The sequence below is a fragment of the Diplotaxodon limnothrissa genome, linkage group LG15 (genome assembly GCF_057381915.1).
Source record: "Diplotaxodon limnothrissa isolate DT_005_m linkage group LG15, D_limnothrissa_male_GT1.1, whole genome shotgun sequence".
Classification (NCBI taxonomy): Eukaryota; Metazoa; Chordata; class Actinopteri; order Cichliformes; family Cichlidae; genus Diplotaxodon; species Diplotaxodon limnothrissa.
Window position 1 is genome coordinate 16116542 of NC_140610.1, and position 25577 is coordinate 16142118.

The 25577-nt window shown below is 40.8% G+C and overlaps 1 protein-coding gene across 1 annotated transcript in view; it reads left to right on the forward strand.

Annotated features, from left to right (window-relative positions):
* Nucleotides 1–25577, forward strand: part of extl3 (exostosin-like glycosyltransferase 3) — a 39793-nt gene that overhangs the window by 2293 nt on the left and 11923 nt on the right. Inside the window, exon 2 of the mRNA XM_085372881.1 lies at nucleotides 22754–25387. Within this exon, the coding sequence (XP_085229007.1) occupies nucleotides 23249–25387 (2139 nt within the window). The 5' untranslated portion in view covers nucleotides 22754–23248. The remainder of the gene's footprint in view (nucleotides 1–22753; nucleotides 25388–25577) is intronic.

Consider the following 25577-nt stretch of genomic DNA (forward strand, 5'->3'; position numbering starts at 1 on the left):
AAGACAAATGAGTTTGAGTACATGTCATATTTGTACTTGACGCTTGGTGAAAGCTGCTGAATACACTCTGATTCTGAAAGAAGAGTGCAGGGAAATTGGCTTCTGTGAACACTGCACCTGGAGCTTATGTACTTTCCCCTATCTTAAAACCAATATTGATAATCGTGTCTGTATTTGTCATGTGTTATTAGAGTTCTGTCTGAGACTGGGCAGCAGTTTCTTCCTATCCGGTTAGTGCCGGTGTCTGATGTTATCACAGGAAGTGTTTTTATTTGAAGGAATTCTTCCATCTCTTGATGTTTTTCTTGCTGTGCTGAGATATGAACAAGAGCAGGTTGTTAAAGTGTTTGCATCATGATAATAAACAAAAGAGACATGTGTTTTTGTGATGATGCAGCACAAAATCTATCATAGAGAATGCCAATAAAGATCTCTCCAAAAGCTGAAATCTCACCAAACAGCTGTTTGTGTGGTTAGAAATTTCCACACTTACACGGTTAGATTGGACTACAGTGTGGATGAATATGGGCATTACAGGGCAGCGTGTGTTCTTCTGTGGATAAGGATATTTATCTAGTTTTTGGAGGTGTCACTGCCACGTGTTGTTTTTATTTATTTTTTGAGGGGTTGGGTGATTTCTTATTCTTGTGGTCACACACAGTAGCAATCAACATCTTTCACAAGACACACCAGTGTTAAAACTAGCATTTCCCAAAAGGTACAATATGCTTGCTAATATCCTTTGCTTGTTAAACACATACCTGAGGTGCACATTATTAAATTTGATCATGTCTAGTGGCCATTCAAGTGAAAAATTAGCTGTGTTACATCAGTATATTATATGCTATAGGATTAATAGTTATATAGGAGCTTCAGGGAAGTACTTGCTGCTTATGAACGGTGGGAGTCACCTTGTAGATGAAAATATGAGGCTCTGGATTTGAAGTCAGTTTTTTTTTTTTTGGCATGGGATCCTGTTTGGGTTAGAAGTGAATATGCTTGATTTAAACCAAATGCATCTGGCAGAATCCTACTGTATGAGAACCAGTATAACCAGGTTCCAGACTGGTCAGTAGTGAAATATTGATAAGCACCTGAACAACCACAGTCGTTATCGGTGTTTATGCTAATGCTGGTCAGCTAGTCATAATGAAGCTGTTTACATTCTGTGCACTCTATTCAGGGCTGGCAGGGCAAAATATTCATTAATGTTATATTACTTCACATTTTAATGAAAGTACACCTGAGTGCAATACACTGTGTGCAAATAGGTAGTCGTATGTAGGCAGGGTAACTCCAGCAACCTCAGGAAACGCACATGTGGCCTTCCTTAAAGCAGTGCAGTGTGTTTGGTTGCTCTAAAAGCAGCAAAGTGGTTGCACTACCAGAGTGAGGTTTCCTGGCCCTGATGCTGATGGGATTTTCCAAACTAACAATGTGACACTTGTTATTTTTTTAAAATAAGTCTGTAGTTACTCACTTGGGACATAGTGTTTGTAATTATTAGTACTTAGATGCGCAGCAGCCTCGGCTTTGTCACTGGAAGAGGTCAGACACCCAAATTGGGCAGCAAGGTGCTGCATTGGTTTGCAGTCATTTCACAGCAAGGAGGCCCATGGCTCAAATCATCTGATCTTGATAGAGTTTGCAGGTTCTCCCTGTGGCTGCATGGGTTTTGTCCAGATACTCATGCTTCCATCCATATCCAAAGATATTGATGTTAAATTAATTTTGTACTGGCCAAGGATGTGAGGTAGATGAAGGGCTTAAGTACAAAGAGTAAAGTGCTGTATGACTGTAGACTGATATGTGGTCAGTAAGACTAGAAAGCACTGTATGAATGAGCATCCAACCCATTCTCCACTGGCCTGTCTCCAAGTTTGTTGTAAAAGCCTGAAGTTCATTTTGGTACAGTATCCTCTTCCTGGTGGGAGCTGCACTGACAGTGAGGAGTAACTCGTTTTGGTTTGCTCATGAATGTTCAGATGTTTATTATTATGATGCCGCCTGTGTAGGCAGCTGGACTTATTTTATAAGTTCAATACTCCCCATCAGCTGTTAGAACTGAAGAAGCTTATTGGATGAGAGGTGAAACATCTTCAGGAATAAAAAAAAAAAAGGAATCCATTTGCCTTCAGCTCAGCCACTTGAGACCACCCCCATGTTAGACAGCTAATTAAATCACATGAATAATTCTTGAATTCTGTTTAGGTGTCTCTGTTTCTCAGCTTCAGACTGCTAGGTATGTCCTTGCCAGCTCACTGAGATTCTGACACCTGTGCTTTTCTGATTGCTATCGCAGGCCAAAATATCTAAATATCTGCTGTGAAATGGCCCAGTTGTTATTTTCTCACTGACTGTGATGAAGAGAAAAGTGGTCAGAATTTGGCTTGATTGCTCGCGATGATAATTATACCGTGGAAGGAGATGGAGGTGCTTCTTTATGGCAGTCCTGATTTGTTTTTTACCACACTAGAGTGAGAGGGTTCGGCTGTGGTTTTCAAACACTGAAGACATTAATTGCCTTGTATTTTGTGATGAGGGCCTGGATGAATCATCAAATAGAGCTTGTGCCTCTTGACTTGGATTCTATCAAACTATTCTGCTCTTGTCAGAGAAAATGCAGAGGTTTAGAGCTACTTGAATAGCTGACTGGTCACACTATGGAGGAGTGAGCTCTGCTACTCTGCATCATCCTCTAAATCTTCTTTAAACGGCAGGAAAAGTTAGGCAACATAAACCATGGACAGCTTGTTCCATTTGTTTATTGAAACACAGAAGAATGGTTTCTTTGCACTAGAAGACAGAAGTAAATGTTTTGAGTGAAGCTTCTGACAAAAACAGATGCAGCGGCTCAGAAAATGAGAAAAGAGCAGAATGACAGTCCTGCTTTTACTTAGCAAACAGCAGCTCTTCATGCACTGCCTGCAAGCAGTAGGATTTCTCGGCTCACTCATCTCCAATAATACTACAGTCACACTAGGGAAAACAGTAGTTTGGGACTTTGACATGATTAAAATTACTGCAACAAATAAAGCACAATAAACTTGTGATCCTTTTGCCTTTTAAATGGTTGTTTTGAAGACGGGTAGGGTAAGGCTGTGACTACTTGCAGTCAGTTCCCGTCCTTAGAGCGACTATGAGGCTTCAGGATGGAGATTAAACTGAGTCGGTGTGTTGGAGAGGATTCGTAGCAGCTTTTGGAAATTGGAAATAGTTTTATAGAAACGAGTTATAATTGAATTTGAACAAATATAAATGTTTAAAATATTATTTAAATTTGTTTAGATCTGTGTTATACTGATTGTCATTTTCTTTTCATGTTGTCTGTCCAAACATGGATGGAATGAGTTCTGTTGACGTTATATTGACCATGTTTCAAGACACTAATTAGGAGAGTTTTGTATGATAATTGATTTAAGTATTTTATCGCCCTGCTCCATAAAAATCGTTATTTCAAACATTTATATAAACTTATAAAATCCCCAATTAGGATCATTAATGATGTAGGATTTAGAGACCACACGATATTTTGTTTTCAGGTAAAAAATTGTGAAGGTCATGGATTTCAAAAAATGTAAAACTGCACAAGTTTTGTATAAAGTCAGATATAATCTGCAACTAGGAAATGTACAGAGGATTTTTATTTATTTATTTATTTTATTTATTTATTTATTTTGACAGAGAGGGAGACTATAACCCGAAGGCTAAGCTAAACTTCAAGACACCTAATGCACAAACAATAGTGAAAACCTCTTTTTCATTTGTGGAGAGAATAGTTTCCCATCTGTTTCTGTCTATGTCTCTGTCTATCTATCTACTGAATATAAATTTTGAGGCGAAGTCGAGGTGACGATTGTAAGTTGCTAGACTGTGGCGCATTGGGTAAGGATTATGAAGTGATTTATAAGTGTGCATAATTGAATGGGTCAGGTTTGCAATTACATGCAATTAGGGCTGCCACGATTAGTCGACTAGTCACGATTATGTCGACTATTAAAATCGTCGACGACTAATTTAATAGTCGACGCATCGTTTGAAGCTTTGTAAGATCACAAAGGACGCAGGAATGCGTAGTAGGATTTAAGAGTGTAATAACGGACTGAAACAGAAGATGGCAGCACTGCATGTACAAGGATGCCAGCTGCCGTTAAACCCCGAAGAAGAAGAAGCTGTGTCCCAGAATTCATAGCGCAGCTGTCAACAATGGCGGCAGCTAGTTAGTTTTAACTTTACTCTTATTATTCTTTCTGGGTCACAAAATAAACGTTTAACATATTTTCAGGCAGGAATGTAGCTGTGTAAACCTCAAATATCTGCTCAGTTTATCAAGACACCACATATTTTCAAAAGCGCTCCGACGTTTTCGGAGACGTCTGTTACCCACTAGCTCGTTAGCTAGGCGGGGGCAAGGCTAACTAGAGCCGTGAGAACACCGGACTCCCGGCAAATCGTTTTCAAACCCACCGCCGTCTTTCGCTAGTCAGGTTAAACATGATATATGAGTCACTTAGATAACTTAAAAATGTTATTGTTTGGCTTTCTTTAGTATTTTATTTGTTCCTGAGTAAATCGGTTTGGCTGAGATTAAAGTTATAGTTTTTGCACAGCTAAATAAACTTCAAGCAGACAGCTGATTATCAGAAGTGTGAGATGCTCCAGAATTTACTCCGGTGTCCTGTTATATTTTAGATAGCAAGGAGTTTATTAAACTTCACCGAAACAATCTGCAAATTTCATTAAAAATTAATAAACTATCATCTTGTCTTTATTTTTAGTTAGCACAGACCTTAAACACTTAAAGCTGTAAGCTAATGATAGTTATATAAGAGCAGATGCTGCTGGTGCAATAAGCTGTACGTCCAATGGATGATGATCTGATTAGTCGACTAATCGCAAAAATAATGGGTGACTAATCGACTATCAAAATAATCGTTTGTGGCAGCCCTACATGCAATCTCTTTGTGGTAATACGATGATAATTTGAAAATGGTTCCTATCTGCATACACAGAAATTCACACGAACTACTTGCCTTTAGAGTTCAGGCAGATCCTCATAGATTTGAAACAGAAATGATGAAATTCTGCCACACATGGTTACAAAGTTGCTGCAAGATTGCGAATTACCTGCAAATTCACCTTGCCAGTTGGCAACTAGCGATCTGAGTCCTCTATTGTAAAGTGTTGTGGTGTTGATGAGTTGATTGCCAACACGTTGCAATCAGTCTGTCTGTTTAGAAATTAAATGGTAGTTATTTGCAAACCTTCACCGAGAGTGTTTGAGAGTGATTGTTGTTGCTCCAAGTTATTCTCTACAAGATATGCAGAGATGTCACCAAACTGGAGCTCTGGGAGAGATGTCACCACTTTCAGGGATTAAATGAAGCTGCCAGGGCAAACTGTGGATCACAAGTCCCCAAAATTCCTAGTTTCAGTGAGCGTTTGGTTGCTGCAACTATTGTCAGTTGGTTGGCAAATGTGAAAAATTTCATTGTGCGAATCCGTTGTCCAAGTTGCTTGGAGGTTGCCTTGCTATATTGTACTTTAGCTTGACGGAGCAATAAGCAACGTGTTTTAAATGGGAAAAACAGTTTTGTGCACACCTAGTGGACCTTAGTCATTTCATTGTTACCCTTAAGGTACTGTAAGAGCCACTCGTGACTGAAGCAGTTGAAAATAACTGCTTTATTGCAAAAGTTGATTGTCAGTCTGGAAGACATTTCCTTCACTTTTTAATACACGTGGTAAGATTTTTCCTTTTTTTGATCAGTGTAGCTTTAGAGTTCAGCCCATTGTGAGGCTGAGTAGTCATTAACAGCATGACTTAAAGTAGTGTGAAAGCTCTACATTGACGCTCAGGTGCAGTCTCTTTTGGGGTGGTACACTGCAATAATTTAGCCTTGTCAAGGGGCTAATCACCCTGGCTCCCCTCCCACAATCCATCAGTGTCTGGAGGATGAGGCTTGCGGGCTTCTGGCAGCTGTTGTCAGGCTGAGTCAATCTGTTATGGTCTACGCCAGCCTGCACGGGAAGGGGGAGAGAAAGAGCTCTCAGGAGGTCACGGCAAGCCACTGCTATGGCAAGATAACAGGAGGAGTTATATGTTGAGAGGGCAGGATTTTACTATTTGTGTGCTAAATTTTGCTGTGTTATCTGCTGACTGTTCTGTCTGGAAAGTATTCATAGGGGGGGAGTCAGGTTTGAGCATGTATGACTTCGTGAGGACCTGCCTTGACATTAGGTTTAGCTGTTTGTATGTATAGCCCTTTATTGCTGGGGTTGTGTTTTAACTGTTGACCTTCAGTTCAGACATGTCTTTGATTAAACACTTAATTGATAATTAATGATATAATAGTAAAAACGGTTGGTAGCTGGTGCCTGTGTTATGTAAGTGCATCTGTCCCTGGTTCGTTGCAATGTTAAGCTATTCTGCTGGTGTGAAATTTATCAGTTGAAAAATAATATACTTCTTGTAACTTTAGCATAGTGCATCACAAAAAGACAGCACCAGTCTCTGTTTAAGAACAAAGAACATCCCTAATTTACAGTCTGACAGTGCCAATAATTTCCAGGGTTTAACTCAAAGCTGCAGCTGTTTTGACATAAACAGCTTCTATGTCTTAAAATGAATTGTCAGTGGCGTAATATATTTACGCCAACACTGTCAAAGAGAAATGTGCTGAAATTGGTTATATTCATGGAGCAAAGACAGTGCTCAGTGGATTTAAATCACTTTTGAGTTCCAGCCAGACATAGGCTATTTTTCTATGTGATTATTGAGGCTTACAAACTAGTCCTATTTATGGCTTTAGCCCAATTGTTGATATTGCAGCCCTGGTAAAGAGTGGTGTTGATGCTGGGAGAGAGAACTGGCAGAGACCTCACAATAAGACTCAGTCGTCAAGCAAATATTTGGAGGCATACTTCCATTTGTAGTCTGTTCAGAGTGGATGGCTGTCCGCAACTTTGCGAGGGCAGACTGAGAGGGAGAAATCTTTCAAATCGTGTTGGTGGATGTAACACTACATTTATAAAATAGCCAAAGGTCACAATCAAATGATGCAGCAGGGGCTTGCAGGCATCAATGAAAACTAAATGAGGGTTAAAGAATGGCCTTCTTTAAGGTAGATGTTAAAGAAGCAGAGGTGTGATTACTACTGCAGTAATGATTTTGTTTTATCTATGTTTGCCACAAACCAGGACGCCTGCATAGATTTTTGTTAGTGCATGATAAATTCTAATTTTGCAGTGAAAAAGATTTAAAAAAAATATCTGATTATGGCAGAACTTTAAACGCATGTAGCACGTGATAATGTAAGAGCAACTTTTGGTCAAAGGAATAACAGATGATCTGCAGATCCTCTGCTGACAGCTGTCCATCGCCACATGGAGATCCCTCAGATTAAGTCGATGATATTGATCTCTCTCTGTGACTTAGTCACTATGCAGCTTAAAAAATATTGTCACAACATTTTTGCTCATTTTGATCAGTATTGATAATTTTTACTGGGAATGCACCCATTGGATATTTGTACAGGATATTGGCCTGATGCTGACAACGTGCTGATCTGTTCAATTCAGTTCTATTTTTTTTTTTTTCCATTTAATTTATTTGTGCCTGATTGTTTTCTCAGTTCTCCAGCCTGTAGCTCAGAAATCAATCTCAGAATGCTATGTTCCCTAAAGGGCATAACGAGGCGCGGCACACATGGCAAACCACGGCAGGAGAAGGACTCATCAAATAACTATTCCAATTATTTAGGATGATACATTTTTTTGCCCTTAACTGTTTCTGTGATCATTATAATTTTTTTTTAAATGATAATGTTTTATCTGATTATGCCATATTGTGTTGTATAATGAAAAGTCTTCCTAAGTATAAAACATGATATTAGTACAGTTAAATCTGAGATCATAAAATACAGCTGTAGTTGCAGCTATAACAAAGTTATTTATGATGCACTTGGGTTGTTCTAAAGTGACTGCTCCAAGGAGAGGATATGTTATTTAGTTAAGTGCATGTTGCCTCGACCCCTCTCTCCTTGTGTCTCTACCACGCCTCCTCCACTTGCATCTCTGGTGGGAGGCGCTAAGGCGAGAAGAGGAATTGAGGATGGGCGGTTTGGGAAATTGAAGCGGGTGGTTTATTGTTCTGTGTTTACTTTGCCGCATGACAGCAGCAGCTAGCAGGACAGCTAATGTAGCATGAAGGAAGCTAATGGCAAAGACGCAGCAACTGGGGAGTTATTCAGTGATTGAAGGACTTCAACGAGATGATGCTTTAGCTTCTCTCTCTCTCTCTTGCGCTAAGAGTAACATAAAGGTTTATTAGTCAGTGCAATCTCTTACCGTGTTTGTGTGAGAGAGAAGGTGCAGAAAAAGGAGAAACCTGCATCTGCAAAAAACAATAGTAAGCATAAACCTATGGACTCTCCTTGATTTAAGAATTTGAGAGAATTAGTCCAAAAAATTAGGCATATTAAGTAAATTTGTCAAAAATGTGTAATATTTTATATTACTTAAACTTAAAGGATGGATTTCAAGTGTATTAGTTGAATACTGTTATCAGATTTGTGCTCGATATCAGTAGTAATCAAAGCGTCTGTGTTGGTTTGGAAATGGAAAAACTTGGATTGGTGCAGCAATTATAATTACTGCTTGCATTTGTTACTATGAATGATGCAGGAGCTGCGCTGATAATAATGTAAACATAATGTGTTTGTGTGGTGTCAGCTCACAACGGTGTTGTTGACTTCTGTAAGCTTAACAGAGAATTGGATGGTATTCTGCTTGGGTTTATAAAGATATCTATCTGTTGTTTGACGTTAGCATTGCAAAAGCCTAATATTAACTCATTCACTGCCAGCCATTGGCAGTGAATGAGTTAAACCCATTGACTCATTCACTGCAATTGACGGCTATAGACGTCAATGGCAGTGAATGAGTTAAAGAACTGTTCAGTTATTTTTTTATTGTAAATAATACAGGTCTTTGCTTCTCTGGAACAAAAAAGGTTAATAAAAATAAACAAATGATGTATAAGCTCACTTAATTACATAAGATAGTTTATTTTTATAGTTTCAAGTTTTATTGTCATGTTTTCCAGTACAATGAAATTATTGCCTGTCAGGTGTTTATTGGCAGTGGGGTCGATTACTACCAGACCATACTCCATGATTTTAAATATCAATGTAACAACTACAAACCTGCTACAATTGGCATCAGTTTGGGTTTACGTTTATTGGACAAATTAACTGAAAGGAAGTTCAAGCAATATCATCTCCCCTTCTTCACCTACTTTCTCTACTTGTTAACAGGATAAAAGTAGGTCTGCTGTATCTGTGTTGAGACAAACTAATTAAAAAGTAACAAAGTTGAAGCCAACTGTGAATAATTGCATTCGGTTATATATACATAACCACAAAGTCTTAAAAGATGCAAGGCTATGGAAAAGGAATACCAAATGGAATGCTATAATTTAATAAGGAAAGTAATTTTTAAGGTTGTCAGACATCTCTCCTTAAGGTTAGCATAAAGACCCCACCTCCTAGACACAATCAGTCATTCACGTCAGCAGCCGAACTTTTCACCAGTCGGTGCCAGACTTGTCTAAATGTAAAAATAAAATAAAATAAGCTAGCTCCCAGCATTAATTAACTCATTCAGCCGCATTTGTTGCTTCATGTTTAATCCGCTGACATTAATGGTGTCGGTCTTATAAGTCAGTTTAACTTCAGTAAGAAAGAAAGCATAATCCACAAAATGCTTCTTTTTTTTTGTCCTATAATATATTCAGCATACATAGAGAAAATCGGGATTTGGAACTCCCTGTGCTTTGGTGTATGTTACACAGCTTTACTTTAGATGTTGCTTCTTTGAGGAAAAAGAGGGTTTTTTGACACACCAGAGCCTCTGCGGCAGTGAACTTGACATGTGTTCAATCAGAGAAGCAGTTTCCACTCTGGAATACAGAAAAACTCTTTCATTTTCTCTGCCCTCATTCTTCTTCCTGCCTCGGACGAACTGTTGTAACACAGAGAGACTGAACTTTGTGTAGTTGTGACGGCTGGATTCACTTTGCTCCAGATAAAGTGTGATAAGAGCCAAAGCGACTAATTGGGGTCGACCATGCCTTTTTCAAAATTGTGACATCTGGGCTTGTGAAATGTTCTAAGATGGTGATTAATGAGATGAATACTTATTTTATTATAAATCTGCGTGGCTTTAACAGGAAATGGATAATGAAGCACCTGGACCCCCCAAAAAACCCACAAACTGAGAGATTCTGTACTATTTTGGCTGAAGATAAGAGTATAAATGTGAAGTGAACAGTATAAATACAAAGGTGAGAAATATACAGAGGCCACATATAATGAGTTAAAGTTATTTTTAGTAGTTTCCATTTAGGGTGAGATTTTACTAGATTCTGCCAGGAGGAAGAGTGCATGAGAGGCTTGTTTGTGGCCTCAGACTCTTCTGTCCTATTTCATCTCTGACTAAAGTAATTATGCAGACTCAAATGTTTAAATGAGTACCATGTGGCAGCCTGTAATTAGATTTTTGGTAATGAATGGGTGAAATACCAGTTGCAGGCATTCAAGCACAGAACTTCCCTGTAAAGACGAGGTTTGACAGTGTAGCTTGACAAGGGACAGGGATGTGTCATTTAGACGCGTCGTTACTTAGAGGATGAAAAGACGGTTTGAACTTTGGTTTCCCGAAAGTTTCTTTTCTTAGAACCGACTTTGCTCATCACTCAAGAGACTGACAGAAGTTCTCATTATTCTGGGTCTAACAAAAAAATTATTGATGAATCAGCGCTACTCATTTGTAATATTACAGAAGTGAATTTTAAAAGAAAATACCAGTGAGAGTCCTCCACATTTTTTGTGCGCAAAGAAGAAAATTCAACACACCTAGGTAGGGCTGCCACAAACGATTATTTTGATAGTCGACTAGTCACCGATTATGTTTGCGATTAGTCGACTAATCAGATCATGCATCCATTGGACGTAAAACGTACAGCTTATTGCACCAGCAGCATCTGCTCTTATATAACTATCATTAGCTTACAGCTTTAAGTGTTTAAGGTATGTGCTAACTAAAAATAAAGACAAGATCATAGTTTATTAAATTTTAATGAAATTTGCAGATTGTTTCGGTGAAGTTTAATAAGCTCCTTGCTATCTAAAATATGACGGGACACCGGAGTGTATTCTCGAGCATCTCACACTTCTGATAATCAGCTGTCTTCTTGATGTTTATTCAGCTGTGTAAAAACTATAACTTTAATCTCAGCCAAACCAATTCACTCAGGAACAAATAAAACACTAAAAAAAGACAATAACATTTTGAAGTTATCTAAGTGACTTATATATATTTAACCTGGTGGTTTTGAAAACGATTTGCAGGGAGTCCGGTGTTCTCAGCGGCTCTAGTGAGCCTTGCCCCCGGCTAGCTATCGAGCTAGTGGGTAACAGAAAACGAAAACGTCGGAGCGCTTTTGAAAATATGTGGTGTCTTGATAAACTGAGCAGATATTTGAGATTTATACAGTTACATTCTCGCCTGAAAATATGTTAAACGTTTATTTTGTGACCCAGAAAGAATAATAAGAGTAATATTAAAACGAACTAGCTGCCGCCATTGTTGACAACTGCGCTGGGCTGCGCTATGAATTCTGGGACACAGCTTCTTCTTCTTCGGGGTTTAATGGCAGCTGGCATCCTTATACATGCAGTGCTGCCATCTTCTGTTTCAGTCCGTTATTACACTCTTAAATCCTACTACTTATTCCTGCGTCCTTTGTGATCTTACAAAGCTTCAAACGACACGTCGACTATTAAATCAGTCGTCGACGATTTTGATAGTCGACGTAATCGTGACTAGTCGACTAATCGTGGCAGCCCTACACCTAGGGTATCTTCTCGTTATCTAGATTTACGTCCCTTACTAGTGTCATCAGCATACGCAGTCACGCGAAGCTGGTTATCAACTCATTAAGTTAACCTAGAGTTTCTTCTGTGCATTCACATGCAAGGGATGGCATTGTCATCCTCTGACCAATCACAAACATGGATATATGTAAGGCAGTAATGCGGCTGGTTTTCCAAAGGAAGTTAAAATTATACAGCAGCTGCTGCTGCAGTCAAAGCACAAGCAGGAGTGCGTGTATGAGTGGAAGAGCAGTGTGGATAATATAGTATTTAAAGTGTGCGTTTTAAGTGCTTTGGTCAGTAAGACTGAAAAAGAGCTACTATTGAGGTATTGGTTATGATTAAGGTTTTATTAAATTCATGTTTAAAGGATAGTTTTAGTTTTTATTCTTTCTGCTGCAGCCTCTGTGAGTGTAAAGATAAAAGAAAAACTAAATTCAGTTCAAATGTAGGCTTAGTCTATGTGCAATATAGGTGCAGGGACATGCAAAGACATTGGAAAATATTCAAAAACATTAAATCCTCATACCATCTGCGTACAGATTGTTTAAGGTATTCCCAGAATGCTAAGGCTGTTTTCCAGAGCATTGATTGGTCAGTAGGTGGTGATTTCATTCTTGTTGATCTTAAATCTGGAGTCTAGCCTGCTCCAGAGCAAATTGTATTTGCATGATATGTTATCATGGTGATGTACCCTGGTAAGAAAGGAATCACCTTCACAGTAAAGAAAACCAAGCGTTAAGCCTGAAGTTACTTAGATAAGCTCAAATCCTGCTTTGTTGTTCAGACCTCTGGCAGCACTAGAAGCTCAAAAAACATTGATTAATCCATGCAACCAGTAAGCCCCAGTAAGGCTGTACAGTGGCAAAAGTCATAATCACAATTCCTGCTTATTTAAGTCACACACAGCTAGAGACTGGTTGTAGACCACCTGAGAACCACTGGTCTTAAGAAAAAAAAAAGTGGATTCCTCGATTGGTTGACGAACAGTTGTAGCATTTGGTCACAAAGACGTATACAATTCCTTTGGTTGTAAGCAGATTACACTGGTTACCATTAATTTGCTTGGAAGACCCCAGCTTGTCTGCAAACACTTGCAAACCATTCACCAAGTCATAGTGAACCTATGAAAAGTGCAACACAAACCAGAAACAAGAGCATAATAATAATAATGGATTGGATTTATATAGCGCTTTTCTAGGCACCCAAAGCATGTTTGCCTTCAAAGTAAAACTTGTGCCAAATGTGCAATTTCACTTGTATTTTTATTTTTATTTTTTATTCCTATTTATTCTATTTATCCCCTTTGTATATTTTATTTATATATGTCTCTTTATTTATATATGTGTGTGTATATATAATATTCTGTAACTCTGTAACTTCTGTCGGTGCTGTGCTTTTTTGGAAACCGAATTTCCCAGAGGAACCCACCCGAGGGATTAATAAAGTTTTATCTTATCTTATCTGAAGCGTGTTGGTTGTAGCAGTATGGCACAGTTTTTACTTTAAAGGCAAAAATTCTCTGTTGTCGGTGTATGTCACAATTTTCATAATTCAAATGCCGCTCAGAGAGTAAATTACAAGTGTTTGAAAACAAATATGTGACTTCCATGCAAACTACAGGTGACCGTGCAACCAATTTCATCCAGCAGCAGCCAACAACCTCCAGCAACCACTCTCCAGACCGTTTCAAAATATATATTTTTCCATAGAGATCGCAGGTTGCCAGATCTGACATGATTACTCTTCAAAGTCTTTTTAAAAGTTTTATAAATACATGGGCTTGGCATGAGCTTCAAATGCATTTCAAATGGAAAAACAAAGAAGTGCAATTAAAGACTCGCAGGTGGTTGCGGACAAAAGTTTGTCGTTTTGGGATTTGAGCCCAGACCGGCTTGTGATTTTTGGACAATGGAGCCTGTCTGGCACAGGCAACAAACTAACACCTCCATCACGCTGCTGAAAGCCGACCGGGTGAGAGACCTTTGGCAATCCGGAGGCAACTGACAGCAAATTATAGTTTATCTTTTATCTCTGTAGATGTAATTTTCTCCCTTAGCTTGTCTCCTCTCTGTCACAGTCAGATATTGTCTGCACTGTGGATAAAGCAATAACTGTGAAAAACCCAGTCAATTCTGTATGTCACAGTCAGTCTAAGCTTTTAGTTTCACAACAATTCTCGATACAAAACAATATCTGGGAAACTCTTTGTGCAAAGAGACCGCAGAAGGACGCTGGAGTATGTGAACCAATAGATGCTCTAGATAACACTCAGCTCCTAAGTAAATACAATTTTAACATAAAAAGCATGACCGTGCTGTTGGGGAAGAGGAAATGCCAAAGGAAAATTGTCAAATACTGCTTTTCATACCACTTCAAGAAGAATTAGTTGCGCATCTCGCCTGAATTTTGCTCAGCAGGCACCTCATCTCATGCATCTGTTTGAATGTGGATTCAGTGTAACTTGAGCGCATTCACTTCTCCTTCCTGTCCTCTGTAGCAAACTCTAATTCTTTGTTGTATTTTTAAAATCTTTTTCTCTACATTAAATTGGACGTTATTTTGTCTGAGTTTGTGTACAAAGAGAGTCTGTCCAGCATCATGAATACGTGTTTTCAAAAAGCAATAAAACTGGAACTTTAATTAAAGGAAAGCGACAAAAACCAGCTTCATGTTTTTCTGCCAACTCTGCCCTTTGTTTTCAGGAAGGAGCAAAGTAACAAAGCTAACTAACCAGTTTTGGGAAACCGAAGAATACATGATTATATTTTTGCCTACTGTGCGAATTTCTGGCAGGAAAAAAAAGGCCAAATAAAAATTAAAGATGTCAGAGGATCTCTTTGGAGGCTTTTTGGAAGCTGAAACTCATTAGACAAAAAATGTGTGAGCTATTGTGTGGTGAAAAATGGAGGAGTCCTCTGTGTCTCTATGTCTGCTTTGTCTTTAATTGGCTCTCACATTCGCAATTCTCACCACCACGGCGAGAGACTCTCCGTGCCTCACCCCTGCGGGGCAGCTCGTGCCACAGCAGTTAAACAGCAGAGGCTTCACTGACAGATTAGCACCTCCTGCAAAGGCAGAACGATTCATTTTGTTTATCGCTCTCCGAGCGCTAGGTCACCGAAGATGTTCGCAGATGTTGGTCTACATTACCGGTGTAGGGTCTTTCGATCATGTGGGTGATATTTGCATCTGTGCATGCATTTCATGTGAGATTTACTCTAGGTTGTCTCTTAAATGATAAATATGTGCACTCCAGAAAGGACACAGGACTTTTATTTATTTATTTATTTATTTTTAAGGCTCGTGTGTAATCGTTGTCATACTGCAGGAGCTTTGGAGGTTGGAAGTTACCCAGGCCCATCTGTCATGAACTCATTCCTCCTCTCCCGCCCCTTCCCCGGTCATCACTCTCTGTCTCTTTCTGTTTATCTACATCTCTGTCTGTGTCTGTCTGCGCAAAATGGTATTCAGCAGAGTTATAAATACTCATGATTAGACCTAGTGATATTCGCTTGCAAACAAGAGGGCAGTTTAGTGTGGATTTTCTGTCTGCCTCTGTTTGTCTCCGTCTCTTTTAATGCACACACGGATATATAAAGGTCATCGCACCCATACATTATGTACGGAGTAGGAGGTGATCCACACGGAGGGCGAAATTAATTGCTCCTTCTCTGGGCGATCATCGCACCGATACCCCTCATAGTGATAACGGCCTCATTGTCATTTCCTCAGCATTATTTGATAATGAAAGAGGGAAGAAATGAGCATCCACTGAACCGTTTTCAGTTCATAGAGCAGTGTGGAAAAGTATTTCATCCTTAAGTTGGTGTACAGTCAGAAATGTTTCTGCATGGTTTTTGGTGTGGAAGAGGTGCATATTCCAAAAAATAGCTTCTCTGTTTATGATATGTATGTTAAACACACTCAGTAACTGGTGGGGGTTTTTGTTTTGTTTTGTGTTTTTGATGAGAATACCTTGGTAAAATCACTGCAGTCTCTCTGCAACACAAACTGAAGATTGTAAAACTCATAAAGTAAGGATTTATTGCAGGAATCCTGCCAGTGAGAGGCAATTTTTTTTCAACTGTAAGATCATCTTGGAGGGTGTCGCTTGTGGTGGTGTTGAACTGCGTTGCATAATTTAGCAGTGTTTAGCCTACCCCTACAGTGCTTTTCAACAGATTTAGATTGATTTGTGACAGTTGCGGTTGGTAAGAAATGTGTCCATGAGTGTGGCTCTCTTAAATGAAATATTAAGCAGAAATATTTTTGTTTCTCATCTTCAGATATTTTATTTGTCAAGTACTCTATGACAAACAAACAACAATATAATCAGTTCCAGATGAACTTCAGCTCCATTGTCTTGGATGAAGTTGATGGCTAGCATTCTTGTCCTTGATCTGCAGCATCTGGGCTTTCATTGTGCTTAGTGTGATCCTCTGCTAGCAACAGACCTGTCTAAAACTGAGATGAAGTACATCTGACTACCGTATGAAATCAAACACAATGAATTAGGGGAAGCATCAGGGCTCACTTTGGGGTGAAAAAAGAATGTGAGGATTGTTTACTAGATTGTAGATGACAGGATAATAAGAATGATGATGATGATGATGATAATAATAAAATATGTTAGACATTTGGCAAATATACCCCGGAATTTCACCCAAACCATTTGTGGAAAGACACTACTAATATAAAAGAGAAAAGTCTGATCATTTTTCATTTGCATGCACAGTATATGAGTAATGCCTTATGATATGCATTTGGAACATGAAGAAGTCATTAATAGGCTTTCATATATATATTATATAGTCTGGTATGTAAGATTGCTCAGGTTAAGCAGTTTGGAAACAAAGCCAAAGAAGAGAGGCTGAGATGGTTTGGACATGTGCAGAGGAGGGATGGTGGCATTATTAGGAAAGGATGCTGAATGTGAAACTGCCAGGCAAGAGGAGAAAAGGACAACCACAGAGACAAGTCATGGATGTAGTAAAGGAGACATGCAGAGGGTTGGTGGGACAGAGGTGATAGGGTGAGATGGAGGCAGATGATCCATTGTGGTGTCCCCTAAAGGGAAAAGCTGAAAGAAGAAGACGAAGATAATAGTCAGAGGTAGGTGGAGTATGAACTAGTTTGGGATCGGTGTGATTTTTATAATTGTTAAACCACATAAAGTTGCAACATCATTCACTGTTATGTGCTTATTCTGGAAGCATATTTACAACCACAAAATGAAACAGCAAACATCACAAATGAAATAAAATGAAATATTTCAAGCAAGGTTTAATGCTACTCATCAAGTAGCTTCAGCAATTTAAATAGGACCATCAATTGCTAGCTTTAATCAAGTACTCTTGTCTTGTCATAACTCCTATGAGTGCCTTACAGTTATTTCTGTAACATGCTAGTGATAAAAGTCCTTGAGATGCCTCTGTCAGCTGTCTGCAGATGAGCTGTGATCCATGGCTACAACAGCTGCTCCCCTCACACAGCCCTACCACTGTGCCTTTCCTGCAGCTGCCTCCACCTCCCCACCACCCCATCACCTCCACAGGGAATGCCATGCTTCGAACTCCTCGATGAAATTACAATTAATTATGGGAAAGGTAGTATGCAAGCACAATGAGCCCAAAGCCCCTTAAGGAGAGAGTAATGCATCAGGGTAACCTGGAGTCCCAGCAGGCATTAAGCTTTTCTCAAGTGCAGAAGCGTGTTCTTCGAAGACCTGTTCTTACTGGCCCAGTAAGCTAGAACTGCGTACATTTAAATTAAGGTTTCGGTTTTGCCTAGTATTTAACTACAGTGGTATGTTAGCGATGCATTAAAGTGACAAGAAACACTGTTTGACCTTTTACATATTCTCCCCAGCTAGGAAAATAACAAGTAGTAAAATGAAATGCAAATATGATAAACTCGATTCCCCCCTCAGAGCTCTACTGTAAGGTAAGGTGTTTAGATCATTTTTACAATAAGTGGTCCCGGTCCTACAGTGCATATAAGCTTCACACTGCTGCAGTATGTGCTAAGTGGCTGAAACTAGAGAGATACTGTAGCCTACTGTATTGTGTGATGCATTGCAACTTTGTCCTTGAGCGGTGTTATTTTTGAACATTGTCTTTTAAGTATACTGCAAGCTGTGGAAACAACAGGCTCAGCTATTTCACGTCATTGACAGCGGTGTAACCGGGCGTTTTTCTACAGGAGTGGCCAGGTTTATTACTTATTCCTTTAATATAAGGATTCATAATGGAATAATAAGTAATTCATTGGATTTATACTTTTTTCATGAACTAGATTTGATTTTTAACATTTAACTGAATAAAAATCCCACATTGGAACATTTACTTGTGCAAAACTTGTGCAACATAACTGCTAAACAACTTGTTTTCTTTAGATTTGAAAAAATAATCCAAACTCCTTTTGCAAGAGAATACAGGCAGTTAAATATTTCCTTCTGCCCTTGAATCTATGACTTCTTCTCGCTGTCTGTCAGACTCGTCATCTGCTGGCAGAAAAAAAACCCTCGCTCTCGACTTTGTTGCAGGATATGTCATTCCTCAGAAACTTCAGCTTTTACTCATTCACCAGCTGCTCCAGCAGCAGCCTTCCTCCGTGTCACCCCCCCCCACTCATGAGATGTGGTCCTTGAGTCGGACCGATTGTAGCCAAGTAAAAACCTGTTATAGCCGAATGTCACTGCTGTCTGTGTTCTGTGTTTCTTAAAGGAATTTCCGGACCGTCTCAAAAAGCACTGCCAGGTTGCAGAGACTGTTCAAACATTTATACAAGCTCTTGCCCTCAAATGCCAGCAGCACCCCCACTTCTTCATTCAGGCTCTGAGCCGAGCACCTGCTGCTGTCATTCTTTTCACCTCACATGAATACGTTTGTTAATTCCACACGATGAATTGCAGAATGTTTGCAAGCATCACAACATAGATTCTGTCCCACGTTTTTTTTTTTTTTAAGGTTTTGTTTCCTGATTTGTCTCAAGCTGTGAAATTGATCTGGATTAATATAAAAACCAGTCCTGCATCAAACCAGTTTTTATTCCTCTAAATCAAATTAACTCTCCTGGACTCCCACATTCTGTGTTATTCATAGGACTGACCAGCAATTTGCTGACTGAGTCGTTGGTTGCTCATTGCACACCATGTTGAGCAAGAGTGTTTTTTTTTTATCTGGGTCATCAGCTGTGCTTGAGCTTCTCCTTTCCCTTGAGAAGACTACAGAACTCCTGGTTTAACTGCATCAGAGGATTTCATCCTCTGAAAAATGAATGGATTGCATATCAAATGCATATTGATTTTCTACTTGAGTAATGTTATATTTGTACTATAATATACAGTGATTAGCCATCATAATGGAAAATCAATGTGAATAATTATGACATTTGCTGCCTGCGGCCATTCAGTTAGAGTTGCAAAGTGGCTTTGTGTAACATTGTAAGTGCACACCGTGATGTATAAGGTGAAGGCAAGGACAGGCATGCCGCTATCGCTGCGTCTCAGTGTTTTATGTGGCGCACTGTTACATCTCTTCTGCAAAAACCCACAAATGGAAATGGCTACAATAACAGCTCTTTAGGTGCTTCACACCAAACCAGCTTGCAGCTCAGCTGTAGGTAATGATGGCATTATCATTGATCCCCCACAAAGTAAGTCCACAGTGATCAATGCTCTCCCATGTGTTTTCCATGCAGACAGCAGTGAGATTAAGCCGCCTGTAGCAGGAGGCCAGACAGTCTGCAGATTAGAAAGTTACAACTGAAGGGACTGAGATTTGGTTTTATCTATGTGTGTGTTGCTCTGTCTCCCAGAAGCAGCTATAGGAAGAGTTTTAGGCCAGCATGTTTTTGGCTTTGGATTAGACCCGGCAGTAGTGTTTGCCAACATCTGCCGGCCATTACCCGGGTGACACTGGCAGTCATGCAGTGATTAATCGGACTGTTGTGATAGTTCCCGTTCGGTCACTCTGCACCTCAGGCACATCACTTAGCAGCAGGATGGGGGTCAGCGTTCACAGGGTCATATGTCCTGGGAGCTTTCTGTGTGTACCTTCCTAACTAAAGCAGAATGCAGGCCTTTAGTTACTGTGCAGGACTATCTCATATTAACCTGTCATGCTCTGCATTCCTGTGTGCAGTTCCACATTTGTAGCCTGCAATGTATCTATTGCACACTGATACCCCGAGACTAAAACGTGTAGAAAATTAAAATCAGTTACAGATGGTAAAGTTATTTTAATCGTGTAAGTATGTGTGTTGTTGTATTACAGCTCTGATTTGCACTAGTTAATGAATGCTTTTGGCAATCTACGTTTGGTTATTAAATTATTGTTTTTAAATAACTATAAATATCTTTGACAAACGAAGCGATTAATGGTTCATAAAAACAAACAAAACATCACTGCTTGCTTTTATGTATTTAGTGTTTATCTGGTCGTTTCAGTGGTTTTTCAAGCAGAACTTTTTGAGATTTCACTCCTGGTGATGTGAAGATTTTCCCATTTGGGGTGGCTGTAGCTCAGAAGGTAAAACAGGTCATCCACTAATTGGAAGGTTGGTGGTTTGATCGCTGGCTGCTGCAGTCTGCATGCCAAAGTATCCTTGGGCAAAATACTTTCTTCAAGTTTCTCTCTGATACATCCTTTGGAGTGTGAGTAAAGAAAAGAGATGAAGCGCTGCCATGTTTTTACAAATATTCTAAACAGGTGCTCATCAGTAGGGTGAAATGACTGAAAAACTTGCTGAGATTTAAAAATATCTAATAAAAAACTAGAAGCAAGGAAATGCACGACCTACGCGTATCGACTAAAAAGTCTTCATCAGGGAAAGATAGAAAGCACTTAGAAAATTGCTTGTATGAATGGGTGAATGAGGCATGTTGTATAGAGGTGGTTTGAGTGCTCAAGTAGAGTAGAAAAGCGCTCCAAAAGAACCAGTTAACTAAAACGTTGCAGACAAAATGGTTAGTTTATTCAAAATTGTTGGCAAAAAAACCTCGTTACTTTCCTGTGTTGTAAACCTATTTTTGAGGGATCAAAAGGAAAAAAAACCCAAAACATTTACACAAAGCTGCACACAAGTTATGAAGAAAAGATGTCTTGTCATCACAAAAACAAATCTTTTACAGATTTCCCTTATTGATATTATGCAACGTTTTCAGACTTGCGGCTTTCAAATTTGCAGATCTATGGCGGTCATTCTAGGCAAGACGGGATCACATGCCTGTTGTGTGATTGGCCGGCCCTTTTCTTCATTCCTCTCCTTGACAGGCACGCTCACAGGCAGATGCACAGCAGCTGTATTGCAGGATGCAGTTTTTCAGGGCGCAGTAATCTCTAAACATCAGAAATGCCAGCCACATGGATGCAGCAAGGCGACGTGATCACTTGAAGCAGACAGAATGAAAAATGGCTTTTCCCTCAGTTTGTTTTAAGATCTTATCTGCGTGCGCTGTGATCAAACCAGGCTGCAATGAAAGCGTTACATCCACAGATGTTTGAATCTACCAGTAGCCCGGGGAATAACATCCTTATCAAGAGGAGCTGTTATGTTGGAAAAAGGTAAACATCACCTGCATTCATCTGGTCTCTGCGACTGTGTCAGTCGGACCCGCTTTATCGAGGCTCGCTCTCAGTGTTGTGGGTTTGGTAACGTATTTGATAAGGTCTGTTTGGCGCTTGGCCTCTCGCTCGACATCCTCAGGGCTTGTGGTGTGATGGATTTGTGGCATGCTGCTTCTAGAAGGAAACAGTCTGTAGTGAAATTTAGATTATGCTTATGATGTAAGAGTCTTTAAGAGACATTCAGGGCTGTGGAAGAAGAGGTGCTGTGACTTTCAGTATTGCTGGTTTTGCCCTAGAGCTATCTTTTCCCAACATCTGCACACTGAAAATGCAGCTCCTGGGGTCTTTTTCCCCCCCTCTACTTTCTTTTTATTTTTTAACCAGTTCTGAGCTGTAAGGTACGCAAGGTTATTCTTGCACATACCTCCACTGGCCTCAGGAACTGAAATAAAACCAGCAACCCTACAGCTGGTGTCCTTTGTGTGTGCCTGAGCCTTTTTCTTTCCTGAGCTAGTGGAGATAATTCAGCATCACTCTCTGGGATAAACTGTTATCAAGGATGCTGAGTAATTTGAGGCAGTGATGAGGCTGGGATGCAGGCGGAGGCCTTTGATGAGATTTGCTCGAGGTACTCTTGGTGTTGGCTCGCTGTACGTTTGTAGTTTCGCAGTGATGGCTCTCCCTGGTTTTCTGCTCTTTCTGTGTGACTTTAAAAAGAAAGAAAAAGATACCTACCCCCTGGTATTTTGCAGCATACGGATGTTTTTTTTTCTCCAGGCAGTCATGCACAGAATGCAGCAAAAAAAACAAAAAAAAAAAAACAACTGGATAAGCTGCAGAGTCTTGCTCTATACAGAAATATTTATTGTGGATGTGGAAAGCTTAGCTGTAAATATTCCATATACACAGTTATTAACTGTATTTATATTTCTGGGCTTTTTACCTCTTGCATATCTAAGTAAACAAACTAGGCCGCCCTTATTAATGGGAAAGTGACAAGTGATCAATCCTGCTGTGGCTAATGAGTTTGCTTTACTAACTGCACCCAGCCTTCATCAAACAGAATTATACATCTAGCTCAGCTTTAAGTTTTGAGGTGCATAAAAAAAGTAAATATTTTGCCATATTAAAGCTTAATGCCAAACAGCTTTTCTTGCAGTTAAACAGAAATTCTTTTTTTTTTTTTCTTGCTGCAGATAATTAGTGTCATTCATTAGTTCTTTTTCCTGCTATTCTCCCTCTCAGGTTTCTGAATCAAGGAGGAGGAGGAAGAGTGGATTTCTGAGGCACAGTCTCTGGAGATATTTCTCATGAGGGGTGGATGAAAGATGGATGGAAGCGGCCCCTCTCAGCTGTCACACTCTGACCTCTGAGTAGCTATGTATTCCCTGCACCCAACGAGGAGGAACCCCTCCCCAGATGTGGGGCTGTCTTCTCACCCAGAGTTGGATTAATAGCCAGAGCTCACAAAAACAGAATGGCATTAGCTTGTGCAGACTATGACTCATCAGAGTTCATATCAGAGTACAGGTGAGACTGAGTCTCTAGCCGATACCTGCAGGACTCTTAAGGAGAAGTAATCAGCCTTGGATGACCTTCACAGAAGGATAGAGTTATACCCCAGGTTTGATGAATTAGTGTCTATTCCACTGCCTTGTTGACAAGGTTGGCCATGGCTGCTGCTGATCGCCAGAGCAATGGTTCCCTGAAGGGACGAAGAACAGACTGAGAGAGTCAACAATGCAGCGTAACGGTGGCGGCGTGGGCGTCGGAGGCCAGCCGTGGATGTTTCGCCGCGTGCGTCTCACGTGGCTCAGTTTCATGCTCTTCTTCATCCTGGTCTTCTTCCCGCTTATTGCCCACTACTACCTCACTACCATTGATGAAGCTGGGGATCGCGACAAGCACATCTTTGGGCCCCGGCCTGGTGGCGAGCTGTGCGAGGCCAAACATGTGCAGGACTTGTGCCGTATCCGCGAGTCGGTCAGTGAGGAGCTGTTGCAGCTGGAGGCAAAGAGGCAGGAGCTCAATGGGGAGATCGCCCGACTTAACCTGCGCATCGAGGCTTGCAAGCGCAGCATCGACAGTGCCAAGCAAGATCTACTACAGCTGAAAAATGTTATCAGCCAAACGGAGCATTCTTATAAAGAACTGATGGCCCAGAACCAGCCCAAGCTGTCGTTGCCCGTCAGGTTACTTCCCGACAAGGAGGATCCGGGGCTGCCACCACCCAAGTCTCCACGCTCCTGCCGCCTGCGCTCCTGCTTCGACTATGCGCGCTGTCCCCTTACATCTGGGTTCCCTGTATATGTCTATGACACAGACTCCTACCTATGGGGGAGCTATATTGACCCTCTGGTAAAGCAGGCTTTTGTTGCATCAGTTAAGAGCAACATTTATGTAACTAATAACCCCAACATTGCCTGTCTGTATTTGGTTCTGGTAGGAGAGCTGCAGGAGTCCCCTTCCTTCCCACTGCCATCTCCTTCAGAGCTGGAGAAGCAACTGAAAGCTCTTCCTTACTGGAGGTCTGATGGACACAACCATGTACTGGTGCATCTCTCTAGAAAGTCTATGACACAGAACTTCCTGTATAATGTGAGCACAGGGCGAGCAGCAGTTGCTCAGTCCACTTTCTTAGAGCAGCAGTACCGTGAGGGTTTTGACCTAGTTGTGTCCCCGCTAGTTCATGCCCTCTCTGAACCCAACTTTTTAGAAGTCCCACCTCAAGTTCCCGTGAAGAGGAAATACCTTTTCACATTCCAGGGGGAGAGGGTGGAGTCCCTGAGGAGCAGCTTACAGGAGGCACCGCCCCAGTCTTTCGAGGAGGAAATGGAAGGAGATCCACCAGCCGATTATGACGATCGCATAATCGGCACCTTAAAGGCAGTGCAGGACAGCCACTTGGATCAGGTCCTGGTGGAATTCACCTGCAAGAACCCGAGGCCAAGTTTGCCAACAGAGTGGGCTCTTTGTGGAGAGAGAGAAGACAGACTGGAGGTCCTCAAGGTTTCTACCTTTGCCCTGGTGATTGCTGCAGGAGATGGACAACTTGTAGCATCAGCAGGCTTTGGGATGAGGCTGTTTGAGGCTTTAGAAGTGGGGGCTATCCCTGTTGTCCTGGGGGACCACTCCCGACTGCCTTACCACCAGTTTATTCGCTGGAGTGAAGCTGCCATTTTGGTCCCCAAGCCCCGTGTAACAGAGCTACATTTCCTCTTGAGGAGCCTGTCAGACAATGACATGTTGGCTATGAGGCGACAGGGCCGCTTTCTGTGGGAAACGTACTTCTCAACCTCAGAAAATGTTCTCAACACCATTCTGGCCAGTATCAGAACCAGCATCCAAGTTCCTGCTGCACCCATCAAAGAAGAGCCAGTTCATGAGATTCCTCACAAAGCCGGGAAGTTGGCTGGGACAGATGCCAACCTGGCTGACAATGGTGATCTGGATTTGGGTCCCGTCGAGACGGAGCCTCCTTATGCCTCTCCACGCTTTCTCCGCAACTTCACATATACAGCTGCAGACACTTACAGATCATGGAACCGGGCCCCGGGGCCCTTCCACCTGTTTCCTCACACTCCTCTTGACCCGGTACTGCCCTCTGAAGCCAAATTCCTTGGCTCAGGTACTGGTTTCAGGCCTATTGGAGGAGGTACAGGAGGCTCTGGAAAGGAGTTCCAGGCTGCTCTGGGTGGGAATGTTCCCCGAGAGCAGTTCACTGTAGTCATGCTGACTTATGAGAGGGAGGAGGTCCTGATGAACTCTCTCGAGAGGCTGAATGGACTGCCATACCTTAACAAGGTAGTGGTAGTGTGGAATTCTCCCAAGCCTCCTTCAGATGACCTGCTGTGGCCAGACATCGGCCTGCCCATTGTGGTGAGTGTAGAAAGATTGATCTTTTTTACGTGCAACAATTTATCTAAATACCGTTGTTATAGTAAGTTTTTTTTAAGTAAGGAAATCATCTCGTGCTCATCCTTTCTCTCTGAAATGCAAAAAGGTAACCTGCGATGTTTGATGTGTCAGATGAAAAGTTTCTTTGAGTACATCAGGATCAGTCTCTTTG